This window comes from Borostomias antarcticus (genome assembly GCF_949987555.1).
Source record: "Borostomias antarcticus genome assembly, chromosome: 10".
Lineage (NCBI taxonomy): Eukaryota > Metazoa > Chordata > Actinopteri > Stomiiformes > Stomiidae > Borostomias > Borostomias antarcticus.
This window is the reverse complement of record NC_140243.1, coordinates 17,316,918-17,335,253: the sequence shown is the minus strand read 5'-3', so window position 1 is coordinate 17,335,253 and position 18,336 is coordinate 17,316,918. Positions and strand designations below refer to the sequence as shown.

The following is an 18,336-nucleotide window of genomic DNA, read 5'->3' as shown; positions in this document are numbered from 1 at the left end:
TGGTAGAGTGTCCGCCCAGAGACTGGCAGGTTGTGGGTTCAATCCCCGGCCGGGTCATACCCCCCATAAAAATGGGACCCAGCTTGGCACTCAGCATCAAGGGTTGGAATTGCTGCTGCTCACAGCTCCCCAAGGGGATGGGTCAAATGCAGAGAACTAATTTCACGCACTCAGGTGTGTGACAATCAGTGGGACTTTAACCTTTATGGTTATTATATGAACACAATATATTGGGGAACGTGGTGCTACAATGATGATAAAATATGATACTGAGTACTCAAGCTTGTAGACTGACCTATGAAAAAATTACTAATATGTGCTGCTTCTCTCCCTCTGGCCTTCATGGAGTCAGTGTTTTCACGCTACCAAGGGGGAAAACATATTAATCTGCTGGTTATAATGAACTTTGTAATGTCCCATGTTTTCTATTGGTCTATGTCAACTAAATGCCAATACCCTGCATAAAAAACATGTTTTTACTCCTATGAATACGCTCCATTAACTATAAATGTATACACAACACATTTTTCAGTCAGTAATTACAGTAGAAACAACTCTATTTGTCACATTTTATCCTCCTTTCTTTAAGAAATGATTGAAGATTATCACATCTAACGGCATCAGAGATTAAGTCAATCTTTCATTGGCGATTTTAATTCTCAGGGAGATCCGCTTTCAGTGTTGAACGCATGAGTGTGTCAATGCCGTCTTTCAATAGCAGCTGCTTGACAGATCAACAGCTCTCATTTCTCTAAGCATCCAGCCATGACACGAGACAAGACATGTTGGTCGATCGGTCTTGTCTGAATGGCGGCCTAGCCTCTTCAGCACAGAGAGGGTAGATTTGGGTCACACTTTACAATAAGTGTAATAACTGTTAACTAATGCTAATTTAGGGTTGGGTTAGGTTACTAATGTTAATTAATACCTTAGTTAAGGTTAGGGGTAGGGTTAGGGTTAGGTGAGTTAACCTTAGTTAACATAAATAACATTAGTAAATGGTTAATAGAGACATTAGTTAACTGTTACTTAATGCTTAATAATGCATTAACTAATGCTTATTAATGTACCCTTATTGTAAAGTTGATTTGTTAATGCAACATCACAAATGAAGGCCCATTTGAAGCCTTGAGATTGAACAGCCTTTACTGGAAAGTGACAGACAATAAAGACAGCCCGTTGTCATTCTAAAATAAGATCTGATAGCTTCCTCTGTTATAATGCTCTGTGAGATTGAAAATATGCCGCCGTGTCTATCTTTAAATCACTGGTGAGATTGAAAATATGCTGCAGTGTCTGTCTTTAAATCGCTGGGGTTTTGAGAATATTCCATACAGCATGCTCTATGCAGTAGGTTATCTTTGTGATAAGGTGGGTGGGTGGGGGGGGGGGGGTGCAGTTTGTGTGCTAGTATTTAAAATGCTCGGACCCTACTTTCGTTTCCTTGGATCGACAGAGAGATTACATGGACAATGAGAAAATAGAGAGGGACAGATAGAGAGAATGAGACATGTGGGTTAGACTGCAGAGAATGAGTGAGAGAAGTGAGAAGAGAGAGAGATAGAACACGGGATGTGTGGAGGAGAGGAGGAGAGTGAAAACAGGAGAGAAAGACAAAAGAGAGCAAGATGGCGGAGGAGGCAGACGTTCACGTTTCTCGTTCGGGGGGGGGGGCCTCTGCTTCCGGAGCGGAAGCGAAGGTTCTGCGGACATCCGTCAGATCGCCGTGCTTTTTTGACAAGTAGGCTGAGCGTGGATCCCATCTCAGCACATCTCTGTTTACTCGCGGGAATAAATTAGCGAACACAGCGTTTAATTTCATACCTGGCTTCCTCCACCGCGGTTCGCGGTGTGACGGTTACCCTCGGCGCACGGCTCCCGCCCCTCCAGATGCTACACAGAGCCGCTTCAGTAGACAGGGTTGGAGAGGGAAAAACCATGTTGGATTCCAGTGAAACGTCTTCTGCTTATGGGATAAGCAATGCTGAGTCAGCGATAAGTAAGCTGTTCAACCCGTAGACTTGAACGAAGGAGCTAATTGTCATAAACCCTGCCACCGACAAATTGTCGGTTGCCACGCCATCCGGCGCTTCTCTTGCCTGGCTGATTCGTATCAGGGGGGATATTTCACACGGGCTAATTGCGTTGCTCCGATAAAGACAGCAATTAATTGATAAAAACAGAGGCTTTTGGCCCGGTACGAGTTTGGCGTTTTCTAACCTCATTGGAATTAGGGGATGGAGAATAACACTGCCTGTTATATCTTCATTTCATGTTTTGTCGCATTAATTCATATTATTATCATCAGCAACAACTGCCAGTTCATGTATTACTTACAGACTATCTATTTATGTTGCTTGAAATGAATGGTGGCAAAATGAAGTGGTGGGAAAACATGAGATATTTTTGTAATTGGAGGAGCCTTCAGTCGATCGGATCCTCTCTCCACTATAAGAAAAGGTCATTATACTGTAGCACCAGCGCCATATGGAAGATAAATGGAGAGGAGGTACTATCACCCCTCCTGGGCCAGCATCATCAGCTCAGTGATGCTGAATCCCAGCAGACTTGACGAAGAGGAAGTGAAGTCTGTCAGACAGCAGCAGCCACCCAATGCTCATTAAAACCTGATCCCACTTCTATGAAGAGTTTTACCAAGAGATCACCCGCTCGCTCGGCGCCGGCGGGGGGGTCAGCGAGGCCAGGTCGCCCCGGGGAACTTCTGCATCCTGTCTCTCAATTAGAATCAAATTAGAAATTAAAACCATGACGAAGGGCACTGAGTAAGTTCACAGTGAGGGCAGCGAGAGGATCATTATGATGCCAGGTTTCTGGTGGACGTGGGAAATACACAGAAATTCACAGGTTGCCAGGTGTGGCAGTCTGGCACAGAATAATTTATGCAATGTATTTTTTCAATGCTCACCATGTTCCATTAAGGTAATGAGTGGGGCTGTCGGAACACCGCTGATAGTGATACAAGTGAAAATGCAGTAGCAGGCCATCTTGTTATCCTTAAGCTGATTCATGAGTTTGAGTTTGAGTATTGGCAAACATAGAGTACCACTATTTTGGGTTGTTTTTTTGCACATCCTGATCTGCAAGCCAAAAACATAGCATGAACCTACTCTTACCATCATACAGTATGACTTAAGTGTTCTTTCCAAGGACTGTTGTTGACATAATAGCTTGAGGCTTTCAGAAGCTTCCAAGAAACCTGTGGGGGATTTTAGTCTCAGGTGAAAAAAGCTAACTCACCGAACATGTTCCCAATGTGTCCGTTCCTGGTCAGAGGCCTCAGTTCGTTCTTGCCCCAGGCGAAGCGTTTGTAGTTATCCCAGGCAAACTTCATCATCTGAAACAGAGGACGAAAAAAGGCACACGTCACCAAACTGATTGCAAACAACCTGGTTCCTTGTGATTTCTATGGCATTACACAAGCACACCATTATCACACATTAACCAAATTACTAAACAATCGGACTGAGACTTCAGCTACAGTACATCCCCCTGCTAAATTGGGTTTTTAACATTGCATCTTCCACCATATTTATTCTGATTTTACAATAAAATGGCTCAAACATTGTTTTGATGATTCCCTTACAAATTATGTTACAGTATAGTGCTCTGCAAGCAATCAAGATAAGAGATGTGTGAGTTGAGAATAGAAAACTTCATTTCTGCTGGAAACATCCATGCTTTAGTGATTCAACTTGGCCTGGAGTGACACATTTATAATTTGTTTGGCTGTGTATCTGAGTTAGTTGACATTTTATCAAATAAATGCACACATAATTAACTATTGTAGGGAAACAACACCAAAAAAACAATGTTTTCCAAGCATTGCTCTTGTTTGTTCTCATTTCAACAGGAGACTGTGGACATGCAATGTGTTCTGCTTTGTTTGCATGTCTTTGTATAAGCATTTAGTAATGGCTGTCCATACCACAATTATCTCTAGACTATATTATTGTGACTTCTAAAGAATGAAAATAACAAAATAATAAGTACTATGCAACAACATTTTTTAACTTTTAATTGTATGAATCTCAGAACAGAATACAGAATCATTTGTCCCTCTTAGTCCGTGAGCCAGGACCTCAGATTTGGGCCACCATAACTCTGTTATTCATAACCAGCCAAAACACATGTAGTAGCTTTTGTATTCCAATTGAGTGGTACAGTATTAATTGTAATCCAATAATATAAGAAACAGGCGGACAACAGAACTGCCAGTTGAGGCTTGGTGGTTTATTGACAAGATAGCACTTTGTCCAAGACGATATCATGCAACAGCTTGATCAAGTGCAATCCTACATTAATATAGAATTTGATAATGACATAAGGACAAAATATGATTGGACAACAAGAGAGGAGCGATAGTCAAAAGTACACAGAAACCAGGCCCAAATTGGGGCTCTGATCTAAGTCCATACAGAACTGCTGATGCGTTAAGTATTCATACAAAGGTTACATAAACAAGATATCAATTTCCAGTATTCTGAGGCTGAATCAGTCCAATATTTCAATGTGAGCGGACAGGCAGGCTCTTGTCGTTTACCTAAGGCACTTTATCAGAAACTAGTTAGAATGGTAGAATGAAGGTCGAGGGCTTGATACGTGCTTCAACACACGCTTCTCATAACTATACGCCTACGTACATAGAACAGAATAAAGCATTATATACTTCAAACTGACGGTTTCTCTTATTATTGACCCTTTCTCTTTTACAAAATGCATGCCTCTTTCCTTTAAAACTTTCCATGAGAAACATTAATTATTCTTTCCAGGGCATCTGAAATTTACAGTATTTTTATTTAGAGTATGTCTTTCTCTTCAATTTTTCTCTCTCTCTCTCAAGACAGCCACTCACTGAGGAGAACGAGGCTAGCAGTTCTCTTCACATGCATGTAACCATGGAAACAATTCATTTGTCCGGGTGGAAATAGTACGGTGCCAGAAACCAGTTGTGATGATGAAAAGGGATATTTCTTTTGAACATAAAAATACAGGAGAATTGTGACCCCGGGAAAAAACAGTGAGAGGACAAGTCTAGGCCTACAGCAGCTACACATTAGCAGCAGCTTGGTAAATGCTAGCTACATGAGAATGAACTACAGTTTTTAGTCTGTCTTCTAATGTTACTACTGTAGCTATGCAGCTGTGTTCTAAATGGTCACGTTGGCATGCAAGCTAGCTAACTAAAGTTAGCTACTTCCAATTTGAATGTCAAGATTATTTCAAGCACACATAGGTCTGGTGGTTGTTGTATAGTGTAGGCTAATACATCAAGCTTGTAGCTATATCTGCCATTAACTGCAGTAAAATCACCTACATTCTTATGAGTAATTTACAAATTACACATATAATGAGGGCTACATGAGGGCTGTTGAATATCAATGAAAATGACAGCCTACTGTTTACTGTATGTTGTAAGACATAAGGCCAGTTGATATGGATATGGTAGGATTAAATAAATAAAAAGTTGTAATACTTCATGGATATTTCACACACCAAGGGAATTAACCAACAAAACCCAATATGTCACAAGTTGATTTGGTAGACTGACAGTCTAGGAATAGGCTTTCCCTCTGTGACAGGGTGGTAATACGATGTGATTCGTATCATTAAAACTTCACAGTGCTTGGTGGTCTCTAGGGGTGAACTCAAACCAGCATCCATCCCATTACCTCTGACAAGGCTGCCTGGAAAAAAAAAACCTTTCCCAAATCCCAACGGAGGTCCTGAGCATCTACGAGACTTCTCACACACAAAACAGCCTGAAAATGACGGCAGCCATCAGCCTCAAAACAACCACAGTCCCAGAGAGGACGCTCGTCTGGTTTATATCTAAAAGGGGACCGGGGTTTTACAGCCCAGGTGGGCCAGTGAATCATGGACAGTTTTTAAGTCTGGTCGGGCCTGGTCTTCAACGGCAATGAGTAAATCTCAGCACCTTGGAAAACGTCTGAAAACTGGGGCCATTTTCCCTAACTACAGTAATACTGCCTCGGTTTCGGTGCATGACTCTTGAGGACTTTAGTATTCCTGAAATGCTGAGGCGGTATTGCATCAGCAGCACGTGCGCAGCAGTCACAAGACGGGCATTTCCGGCATTCTGCTTTTCTTATTCGCCGCGCACGGCAGCGGATTTGAGTGGGCAGCGTTCCAAAAGAAATGCTTTCACACCTAAAGCCGATAATTTATGCTGGACCACATCCCGAATAAGTGGAAAAACAATACTGAGGCCTGACCTGGGGATTAACATCCAGGATATTGATGGATGGTGCAAGTTGTTGGCTCCACAATGTCGCAAAAATTCTGTAATGTATGTATGTCAAGTACAATGGTAATAAAAGGATTCTGATTCAATAGATAGATAGATAGATAGATAGATAGATAGATAGATAGATAGATAGATAGATAGATATGACATTACAGTCGTTTAGCAGATACTTTTATCGAAAGCGACTTAGAATAATTGCATGTAACGTACTGTTGGTAGTCAGTGCACTGCTACTCACCAGAACTCACAAGTGCATCTCCTTTCTAAAACAAGTTACTAAGTGTATAATATAGTGTTAAAGCCAAAGTGCAAGAGTAGCAAAAAGTAGGTGTTTAGATAGATCAGTCAGGGGAAGCGTTGAACCCTGACGGCAGCTGGTAGGGAAGTGCAAAAGAACTGATGATGTAGCCTGGAAAGCCTGCCGGGAGGTTATCTCCTTTGTAGATAAGAGGCCAAACCAGGAAACAAAGAAATGTGGTGCACACAGACCTATGGCTATTAGACCTATAGGAAACAGTGGAGAGTGGCAGCATGAATTACCTCAGCACACTGCTTAGGCTAACCATCCAGCTGTCTGCTTTGCTTTCACAAGATCACTGCCACTTCAAAGTACCACAGCTCAGTAGCTTAGTGACCTACTGTTTCCAAACATGGACAATAGTTTTCTGTTTCACTCAACCATGCAGCTGGATAAAAAAAGTATTTCACTGGACAGCAGAGCTCAATTCAATCCACAATGTCCCTCTAGGCATGCTAAGTACGATAAGTGCTATTATACACATGTTTTCTGTATTCTGAATCTATTGTGGCAAATTAGAAGAAGGACATTTTGAAGCTGAAATTTTGATGTCATAGCCTACATCTTGCTAGATGGGATACCGGGAAGTGAAGTCGGACTTTCGGGCAGTCGGATTTATTGGTGGTCGAAATACCGGGATAACTTTAGTCGGACGAACAGGTAGTCGGACCAATGGGTCTAAAACGATGGGGACCTATGGTCGGAATATTGGGTAGTCGGAATTATGGGTAGTCGGATTATTGGGTGGTCGGACTGAAGGTACGCACCCAGTTAGACAGTGCTAGCTAGAAGAAGTTAGCCAGCTAGCTATGTTAGCTAGCTAGTGCAGCACATATTAGCTAGCGTTTTACATCTGCTATAAAGTTAGCTCCATAACCTAACATGATAGGATTTACTAGCATTAATAGCAACTAGTTGGTTTGCTAAAATGACCAACAATTTTTAAAGCTCTCTCCATCAACATCATCTGAACCAGGCTCCCAAGCTCTCTCCATGACCATCCCTCTGAACCAGGCTCCCAAGCTCTCTCTCCATCAACATCATCTGAACCAGGCTCCCAAGCTCTCTCTCCATCAACATCATCTGTCCCAGGCTCTCTCCATCACCAGACTGCCCCAAGCCTCTCCTCACCAGACTCTGCCTCAGACATTCCAAGTCCTGTGCCCTCTCTTTTGAGGTGAGTGTGTGAGACAGTATGTTTGTGGATGACTAAAGTATCCTCTTTCTGAGCATGTCAGAGGCCATACACTGTATTCTGTTGTCTCACATTCTTTGTCATTCACAGGCAATCCTGCAAAGTCTACAACCACCAGCCTCTGTCCCAGGCTCTCTCCATCACCAGACTGCCCCAAGCATCTCCTCACCAGACTCCTATGCCAAAGTCATATGCCCTCTTTAATGAAATAATGTTAGATAAAAATTGTTGGTGTTTTACCATACCTCAGCACCATAACTTAAATAGGTGATGATTTTTTTTAAAGAACAGGGTAGTACTCAGAATTACATTTTCATGTATGTGAAAATGTAGCTACCTGTCGTCCAGGTCACAGAGATGCTATTTTAATGGCACTCTATCAAACAGTAGATTTAAACTGCGGTGTTCCACAGGGGAGCTGCCTTGGCCCGCTCCTTTATTCCATATTCACACATGATTTGCCATCTGCCATTAGGGAAGCATCCCTGACAATGTATGCGGAGGATTCTACTCTTCATTATGCCACTCCCACATATTTTGAGCTCAAACAGGTTTTGACTAAGGAGCTTAGCATCATATACAATAGGATTAAGGTAAATAAACTTGTGCTGAACACATCAAAAAAAGGTTACCATGATATTTGTCTCTAAGCATAAGCTATCCCAAGATCCTAAGTCAAAATCCTGTCTGAACAGGTGGGTCTCCTGGGGTAGGGCATTCCAGAGCCTAGGGGCCGTCACCCCAAAGGCTCGGTCACCCTTAGTCTTTAGCTTGGTCCGAGGCACAACCAGGAGCCCCTGGTCGGACAACCTCAGGGACTGGCTGGAGGAGTAGGGGTGGATGAGGTCGCAGATGTAGGCGGGGGCTTGTCCATGGAGGGCTCTGTAAGTGAACACCACTTGAAGTGGATCCTGAGGTGCACAGAGAGCCAGTGCAGGGAGGCCAGGATGGGGGTGATGTGGCACGATTTTTTGGCCCTGGTGAGCAACCTGGTCTGACCATATTGATATTGTTTGTAGAATGGGTGTAGCAGTAGCTGCGGTGAAAAAATGTGCACCATTTGTTCCATCATCTTTGCGAAATCAAATTGTTTGCTCATTGGTTCTCTGTCATCTGGGTTATTGCTCAGGGGTGTGGTGGTCATCTGCCTCTTAAAGCCTACTCAGGAAGTTACAAATAATACAAAATAAGGTGGCTCGACTGTGCTGCTCATCTAGGGCTAATGTGGCTGAAATGCATGTGAAACTAAAATGACTGAGTGTGGAGAAAAGGTTGGCAGCCAATTTGCTTGTTTTCTTTCATAAGGTCATTCACACCCAGACATCTGAATTCATGTTTAAGACAATAAAATACTGTATTGTTCAAATACACACGCATGCTACCAGAGCGGCCAGCAGAGGGCAGATGACTACCTAGAACAAACTCTTTGAAAAACACTGTATATTACAGGGCTGTGATGGCATGGAACAGTTTTCCAAGTGACATCCATTTAATTAGTAGCAAGGCTTGTTTTTAAAAAAGACTAAGTATTTGAGTTATGTGCAGTCTGACTTCAGAAACTTGTTTTGTCAGGTTTATTATGCATAGTCATTCTAGTCAAAAAGCGTGTTCAATATCATTCAACATAACGGTTGCAAATTTGCTTTTTCAATTAAATCAGTTAAAATTCAGTTCTCCCACACCATTTGTCTTTGTAAATAGGGAAATGTATACAGGGAAATGTTGCATTTTGCCTTCATTATTTTCTCAGAATGCACCAGAATGCTTGATTTACAGTACAAGGATTTGGTTTCCAAACTTTCAGCCCCACCTACTATTTTTTTCACCAGCCACCACTGTCTGAACTGTTCCACTTTGTTGTCTTTTGATGCGGTAGCAGTGCAATTTCCTCCCGGGGACCAATAAAAGTATACTACTACTACTACTACTACTACTACTGCTACACTCAACGGTACAGTATGTGAAACCCTTGGCCAAGTTCACAAGCCTAAATGTTTTTCACACAAGTAACGTCCCCATACTTGTGTGTCCTGTGTTCTGTTCTGTTCCTGTTTGTCGAACACAGGGGCCGTAAATCACAGCTCCCTCCACAATGGCTCCCATAGCAGGCCGGATGTGACGTTCTACATCAGTAGGGAGGAGCGGAGCCCTGCGGGATCATCAGCCCTGGTGATCGGCGGGGGGTCAATGCGTGACAGGACCAGGGTCAAAGAGCTGAAGGGTTGTTAAAGTAACAACCCATCGCCATGTATCACACACAAACTCACAAGGGAAAAGACACGAATGAAACAACAATCGATGCTGGCCGCTATAGCCCGAGAGCAAATGGCTGGGGTTTACTGTGCGCAGGGGAGAGTGAGCCAGACAAGAAGCCTCAACATGGGACAGCCATTGACCGCTCTTTGGCTCAGTAATTGTCTTGTCGTCGGGCAAAGCGGGTCAAAGTGTGTAGCCAGTGATCCAAATCAATCAGGGATTGATCAGGAAGACATAACTTGCTGGTTGTGTTGCCTCAGGCTAGACATCAACACAGACTGTCAGGGCCTCTCCGATCGTCACACATCACCGAGATGCGAGAGAAATCTGACAGTGAGCTCTCCGGTGATGATGTTTGCTCTATTAAAATCAACAGAGACGAGACGTAATCAATGTCAAGCACAACATGATCGACTGTCAAGTTGGTGTTCCACAGGGTTCGGTCCTTGGGCCAATTCTCTTCTCTCTCTTCATTAATAGCCGACACAATGCATGCCCTAACTTGCATTCCCAAATGTATGCCGATGATGCTGTGATTTTCACAAAAAACAGCCAAGAGGCCTCCTGCATCCTCACATCTGCCATGGCAGATGTAAAGGACTGGCTCAGGATCCTGTCTCCTGTTGAACACCAAAAAGACAGTCTGCATAATGTTCACTAAACGTCCCCTAGAGTTAACTCACTCCAGTGCGTTTCTAAAAGGTACAGAGCTAGATCTTGTAAGTGAATTCAAATATATTGGACTCCATATACTGGATTCCACACTGTCATTCAAGAGTCATGTCAAAAAAATATCAAACACGGTGAAATTCAACCTCCAAAACTTTTGACAGATCAGAAACAACCTACCAGAGAACGCAGCCCAGATGTTCCTACACTCATTGATATTCTCACACATTGAGTACTGTATGTCCAGCTGGTCGTTCGCATGTACCATAACCCTCAAACCTATAGAGTATTTTACAGAACCCTATGTATTATTTAACTTAAAGAGAGGGCGGAGGTCGCTGTGTGCCCAGCTAAGGTCTGGTACCCTACCATTGGCAGTTGAGGTAGGTAGGTATAAAGGGATACCTGAAGAGGAGCGTTTGTGTGTTCTCTGCGATCTTGGGGTTGTCGAAGATGAGTATCATTTTGTGTTCCACTGTCACTTATACAGTGAACTGAGGGACATTCTTTTTGAAAAGGTTCAGCGAGGGAACCCTGATCTGTTTTGGCTGTCGGAGAGCTGCATGTTGAGTTGGTTTTTCAGAGAGGAGATTTTTGTTTTCGCCAGATTTATTGAGAAAGCTTGGTATCTAAGACAATCATTCATGTACTGTATCCTGTGTAATACTTGTTTTCATATTGTTTTGTGGACATCTTGGTTTGTTAAATGTTGTATAATTCTGTCTTGTAAGCCCATGTGGGCCATCCTTTGTGGTGTAAGACACAAATAAATCAAATCAAATCATATAGAGTCCCTCTACAAGAAAGCCCTGAAGGTCTTTGACAGAAAGAAGATATCCTACCATCACTGCAGGATCTTAGAAAAACACAAGTTCCTAAGCTTCAACAATTTTAAATCCTTTAAAGGAGTCTGCCTAATCTACAAGTCACTGAATGGCCTTGCACCCCCTCCACTGGGAGAATTCATCAAGAGGAGAGATGCCCGCTCGTGCCGGACCACTCGTGCCACTGCTCGCGGTGACTGTGAGGTACCCCAGAGACGCACCACTTTCAGCCAAGCAGCTCTGTCCGTCAGGGGAAGCGATCTCTGGAACAGCCTACCACAGCTGGTCAGAGAATGCCCCACATATAGTTAATTGAAAACCCAGCTGAAGCTATGGTTGGAACTAAACCAGACCTGCACACACCTCTAACCCTGCTAGGCTAGGGATCAGTTAGGTTAGGCTTGGTTAGGTTAGTCAGGTTTTTGCTCGGGTCTAGTAATATGACCTACTGTGATGCACGATAGGTTAGGTTAGATACTGAAACTAGTCTGATTTTATTGTAGTTACTGTAATTCTGTGTTTATTTTAATCATTATTGTATCTGTATGATGTTCTTGTGATTTCTTCCATTAGGGAGCCTTGTTCCTTCTGGCAGGGGAACTACGAATGGAAATTAGCCTATGGCTATAATTGGGTGTATTTATATTTGCTGAAATGTGTTCATTTCTGTAAGTGTTCATTAATGTACAGTGGCCCCCTTGAACAAATCAAATCAAAGAAAACCATTACTGCAATTTGTTTTCCTACATTAATGAGAAAACTTCACTCTTTTCAGGCCTCAGCTGTGAGAATTCATGCCACACTCTTTAAATACAACATCTGTCCCTTCAGAAAATAGTTGTTGTTTTTTTGAGGAAAAAAAGTCAGACTTTTATTGACCAGCAGGAAATCCAATGAGTCCCTGGTGTGTGACCTAAAAGCCCCCGGAGGTGGGAGGACTAGGAATGGAGCCATTAACTCCGCGGCCGGTCCTCTCGACTCAGCGTGGAGGTCATGGACTTCTGCCTTTACATGCCCGCAGGGCATGCTGGGTGCCTGGTGCTGCCCTAATGGGCTGGGACTCATGTGGAGACACAACATGTTATCATTGTAATGCGATAATAATGAGTGAATTTGCGATAGACGCGACCACGTGTGCACATGTGCAGAACGTATACCTCCAGTAAAGAGCTGCTGAACAAAGCTGCAGTAATAACTGCACCCTTTTTGTATTGATAAATTGGGCCAGACAGATTGTACAGGCATAAATACGGTACTTGGGGTTGGGGAAAGTAATATGTCCCTGGCTGCGCACTTTGGTCCTTCTGGACATTCTGAGACAAAGTTAGTCTCTTGAATCAACTATCCAGCTTGTTTAGGTTTCCAAAAGGCATGAGCCTTATGTTGCATCTGAGGAGAAGAGGCTGTTTGTTTTCAACATTCCTCCATCAAACAGGACCAGAAGGCAGCAATCAATCACTTTCTGTAATATTCAAGTCAGTAGGGACGTATAAACACAAACACAAATTATAAACACAAACAAAAACTCTCTTGGTGCATAAACCCACACAGGTTATGGAGAGGTGGGCATACTGTATGCGTGTGAACTGTATGTTTGCGTGTGTGTGTGTGTGTGTGTGTGTGTGTGTGTGTGTGTGTGTGTGTGTGTGTGTGTGTGTGTGTGTGTGTGTTTGTGTTCTTGTAAATTTGCCAAGTGAGTCATGACTTATGAATCATGGCAACGAAAAGGCCCACCGGAAAAAAACAACCAGGATTGTAATCATGGAAACTGTTGCGAGAGTATTGCATACGTGGCAGATTGAGTTCCTGAGGGATATTTTAATAGGCCTGACCTCTTGGTGTGAGGATGGACATGTAACTGATCACAGTTCATGTACAGTACTCACACCAACGTAGGACAACTCAGATGAACAGTAGTCTTCCCTGATCTGCACACAAAGTTCTCGCAGTACTGTAATTCATACATAATCCAATTTAAAGACGTAATGTTTTCACCCCTAAGGGTTTACTCAGAATATCCACAAGTATTCAATAATAATAATAATAATAATAATAATAAATGAATAAAAAAGATGAAAGTATGGCAACACCGCGATGCATGCAGGCTGTTTCCTTCTAAGTTTCCCAGGTGCATTGAGCCTCCTGTCCAGCCTGCCCTCGCTCGCAGTGAAGATCACAGAGCTGCTTCGTAGTAAACCTGCCATCGCCAGCTGGGCAGGGACCAACATGCCCATGAGAGACAGCGAGTCCGCGCCCACCTCACGAGCCGCTGCACTTTGTAGCCGTCACGACAGTCCCACACTGCACAGCGATGGTCTTTCCTCGTAGCCCTGATATGGTAAATGGTAGCAGCTTGTTGGTACGAAAGGCAAAATTGCTCTGAGGGAACAAAAATGGTACGGGGCATCATTCAGGATCAAACTCTGACAGTTGGGATTAAAATAAATGTGTGTGTGTGTGGGGGGGGGGTTGTAAGGTGCTTGGGATGACGCACAGAGTGGAGAAAGAGCAGAACTGGGACTTTAGTAAGGCTGGAAAAGGAGGGCGTTTATAGATGAGCCAGAGTCAACAAATGGGCAAAACGGGAAAAAATAAAAATAAACGTATCTGTGCTCAAAGACCAGTGAGCTGGGTTTTTTTTGTTGCTTGGTTGGTCAAAGAACAGCATTAGTCATGCATGCTCCATTCATCTGGCATAATCACTCCCATTGTGCTTCCAAAAGGTGCATCTGTCATAATGGAGTGGAGAAAACCCATTACAGAGGCTGGGCTCATACAATCCAAAATGGCTTTTGACTAGCAAGAGACTTGTCACACAGAGGAGGAGAACCGAGTGGTGGGTTAACCACTTCTACTGCAAACTAAATCTCGTCCCCACGCAAGTGGCTGTCTCCGCTGGGTCTAAACCTAATACATCCATGGTCTTAACCCAATATCTGAAGCGAAAATTACAGACAAGCAAACCTGCTGCCTTAGCCACTGCTCACTCAATAGTGCCTCGTTCAAGTCGTCGTTTCAGAGATTGTTTTGGGAGTAACGGGTCAACGTTTTACAAAGGTTACACCAATTACAAAGGAAGGAGAACCAATCTGAGAGGGCTTCGCGGTCAAACAGCAGTTCCTTTCTTCAGGAAAGTGTGGCTCTGACGTGATTGGAGCATGGTACTGGGCTGGCCAAATTCAAAGATACACATGCTAGTCTTAATACATGCTAAATACTTTGAAGATTAATTTTAAATTAAGCCATTCTGCATTATGGCTCTGGAGCAGGGATGCAAATTAAGATGAAATAGATGTTCCACACAGACCCCAAGTGTCAGGCAATCCAGCAGCCACCTAATCCACAATCTCCAACCAATCACAGGCTGCGTTCACACTGCAAGTCTTAGTGCTCAATCCGGATGTATTGCTCAGATCCAATCTTTTGTTTAGCTGTTCACACTGAGGTCGCATTGAAAAACATCTAACCTGTATATGATTTAGGACCACATACGGAAGAGACGCAAATCTGATTTAAAAATATCAGATTCCGTGTGATTTCTGCACAGTGTCAGGAAAAAAGGCAAACCTGAGTCTCATATGAGCAAAAAAATCTGATTTGGGCAACTTTTGAGTGCAGAGTGAACAGGGAATCAAGCCATCATCCACTCTCCACCCCAGAGAGAGTTTGAGATTCCAGTCCTTAGGACACCCACCGCTTGTCAGCTGAAGCTCATCTTCATTTGAAAAGAAGAGAAAAGAAAGAAATAAAAAGAACGTATCAATCACCTCTCTGACAGACGTTTTTCATTTTCTATGCTGTCAACTTCTACCAATCTGTCCTCATTTGGGGGGGGGGGGGGGGACCGAAAGCAGAGAAACGTCACCATCAGAAGCTTGAGGCTATTCATTGTCTGGCTTCGCAGAGACAGCGATCCCAGCAGCTCGAAGGCGAGGCAGTGAGTCTGGAGCTCGCTTGCTTTAATCACACTCAGGTGCTGAACCGACAGTATTCAAATTCTGGCAAGTTCTTGCACAGTGAGGACTGATCTTCCACAGGAACGTTGTCTTAACTCATATCTGTCTGAGCAGTGACACGCCTGATGTTTCTGCATCTTTGACTTTGTATCTGTCCTTGCCTCATAATCTCTCTATCTCTCTTTCATTATAATAGCAATTGCAGTAATTACAGTAATAATCTTATCAGCTGTAAAAAATAAAAAAATAAATACAAACTAAAAAAAAAAAGTTAAGGTGTCAATTAGCACTGACAGCAGTTCTACCCTGAGAAGAACACAATGCTCACACCTCCATTGCTGAAACTACCTTTAAAACACTCAAACCGCCAGAAGGCTTCATACAGTATAGAATAATTAGACCCTGTGTGCAATGGAGCAGTAACTGTCTAGGCTTAAGAGTCCCAGCACAGATGACCTGGTCACTTCTGTATAGTACCCTGGGAAGCCTACTGCTACTACGGGGACAATATTAAACACATTACAGCTGCGTCACCGGGGAGGCTGTTTTGAACGTCTCTTGCTACTGGCAAAGTACAGTATGTGTGAGTAAATGTGTAGGTGTGTGCATGTGTGCCCCACTCATGTATCAAATATTTCTTCACGCGTTCAAAAGACAACACCAACAACGGGAGACGTTTAAGGACATTTACTGGGATGGACGGAATGAACCAATGGACAGAAAGAATGATTGATAATGATTGGGAATGGATAGCTGACAGTTGCATGATGAATGAATGAATGAATGAATGAATGAATGAATGAATGAATGAATGAATGAATGAATGAATGAATGAATGAATGAATGAATGAAATGAAGTAGTGTACACAAGTGCTCACACACAGTTACATCCAGTCAGAGAAGCCACTGCTGAGGACCCCATTAAAAAATGTCTATATAAAACACTGCCTCACCGGAGCATGTGCAGGGTATGCGAGTGTCTGTAAATCTCATTTATCATTTGCTTTGTGCAATGCGTGCGTTGGCAGGTTTCTCCCGTAGCTACGCCACTTTTCTCACGACACACGCCGCAACCGGTTCAAACGCCTCCCTGTAGGAGTTGCCGGCACAACGCCACGCAGCGTCACAGTGACCACGGCGCCTCCCCTCACACCGCCGCCGCCGTCGGAATCAATTCACACCGCATCCAGATCGAGCCATAAATATTCATAAAGCCGTCGTATCGGAGCTCTCCCGCTCCGCCATCCCCTCTGCCCCCCCCTCCGCCCCTCCCTCCGCCCTCCCCTCTCTCCGCGTCTCCTAATCCCATTGTTATGTTTTGTGCCACGGGCTGGGCGTTGCTTTAATCTGAAGAGGCCAGGGTGGATCGTGGGTAATAAATCACCTAGTTTACGCCGCCCCTGGCAGCGCCGGACCCAGGCCGTGTTAACGAGTTGCTGTGTCATCACCTGAAGCTGAGGGGACCTCTGGCCGAGAAAGTACAGCATCAGCTCTCAGCGTGAACCCCCCCCTCCCCCCTCTAACTAGCTCCAAACACCATCCTGTGCCGGAGAGAAGCCATTTCCTGACGGCCAGCAGCAAATTTAAACGCAGCAACAACAGCGCCTTGCCGGAGCCCGAGGCCCAACCGGGTCCAGTCCTGCCTCAGCAGAAAACCCTGCAGTTGATTACCGCGCCCGTCCCCGAAATCAGAGCCCCGTCGACAGGAGAGAGAACACGCAGGGTTGCGGGAGGAGGCGGCCCTGTCGTCGCTGGAGGGGTGAAACGCCGTGCGACCGGTGTCCGCTCCGTCTGCTCACAGAACACGGCATTAATGGCTGTTAGAGAACGCGCGGCGTGTTTGAGTGATATCAGGGTGTCTTTTAACCTTTAACAGCAAATGGTTGTTGCCGCAGTGTTTGTTTCAAGTATTGTATTGAAATATGAATTGGCCCCGGCAAACACAGCTAATGCGTTTGGAATGCATTCCTCTTGTCAAATTCTGTCAATGGAGAAAATGCATTCTCCACTTAGAATGTGAGCTACCTGGCTCTGGAAATACACAAGAACATAATAGTAATAATTAACATTTAACAGTGTACCACTACTCGGCAGAACTCACAAGTGCATTTCCTTTCTAAACAAGTGACTAACCATTATGTAGTGTTAAAAGGCCAAAGTGCAAGAGTACCAAAATGTAAATACAATATCACCTTTACTTTCATACAGTAAGGTGCAGTCATGTGCAGTATGTGAGAATAGGCAATTTGTGCACATTTTTGAAAAGCTTTCTTAAACTGAAAACTAAAAATACACACAAAATATGAAAACATTGCTGATGTTGTGTATTTGGTATGAGTTACTGTAACATGTATGCATTTCTCTCGTACACATGCACACACACACACACACACACACACACACACTCACACAAAGGCCCCCATAATAAGGAAAAAATAATAATTCAAAAACCACTATACCACTCTGTGAGCGTGTGACTGTAAAGTATATACAGCATACAACTGTACCATGTTCATCTGTGTTCATCTCATCTCTGTCTCTCTCTATCAAACCTTTGTGCCTATTGGAGCTCATCCATGGCTTCGCCAAGCGGCCTCCTGAGTCTTCACCACCACCAGGGCTCAGACCGGCTTAGTCTCCATCAGCAGCGCATTAAAGATTCATGTGGCCAAAGAGAATAGCCACAGTGAGCATATTAAAATGGCTGTAGGCAGATCTTAAGCTGTGCGGTTGACAGACCTGGATTGCATGTTGTCTAGAATGGCCCCAATAGACCCCTATTGGCCAGCAACGAGGGGGAGGAGACAGGAGAGTGCCTCTAAGTGAGGTAGGCCAGAAGCAGCCCAGTGCTC

At 43.8% G+C, this 18,336-nt stretch overlaps 1 protein-coding gene across 2 annotated transcripts in view; it reads right to left on the bottom strand.

Moving 5' to 3' along the window:
- LOC311314648 (mannosyl-oligosaccharide 1,2-alpha-mannosidase IA) overlaps positions 1-18,336 on the bottom strand; it is a 168,318-nt gene that overhangs the window by 81,805 nt on the left and 68,177 nt on the right. For both annotated transcript variants that reach the window (XM_084445079.1, XM_084445080.1), the window contains exon 2: positions 3,259-3,355. In XM_084445079.1, the coding sequence (XP_084301205.1) occupies positions 3,259-3,355 (97 nt within the window). The remainder of the gene's footprint in view (positions 1-3,258; positions 3,356-18,336) is intronic.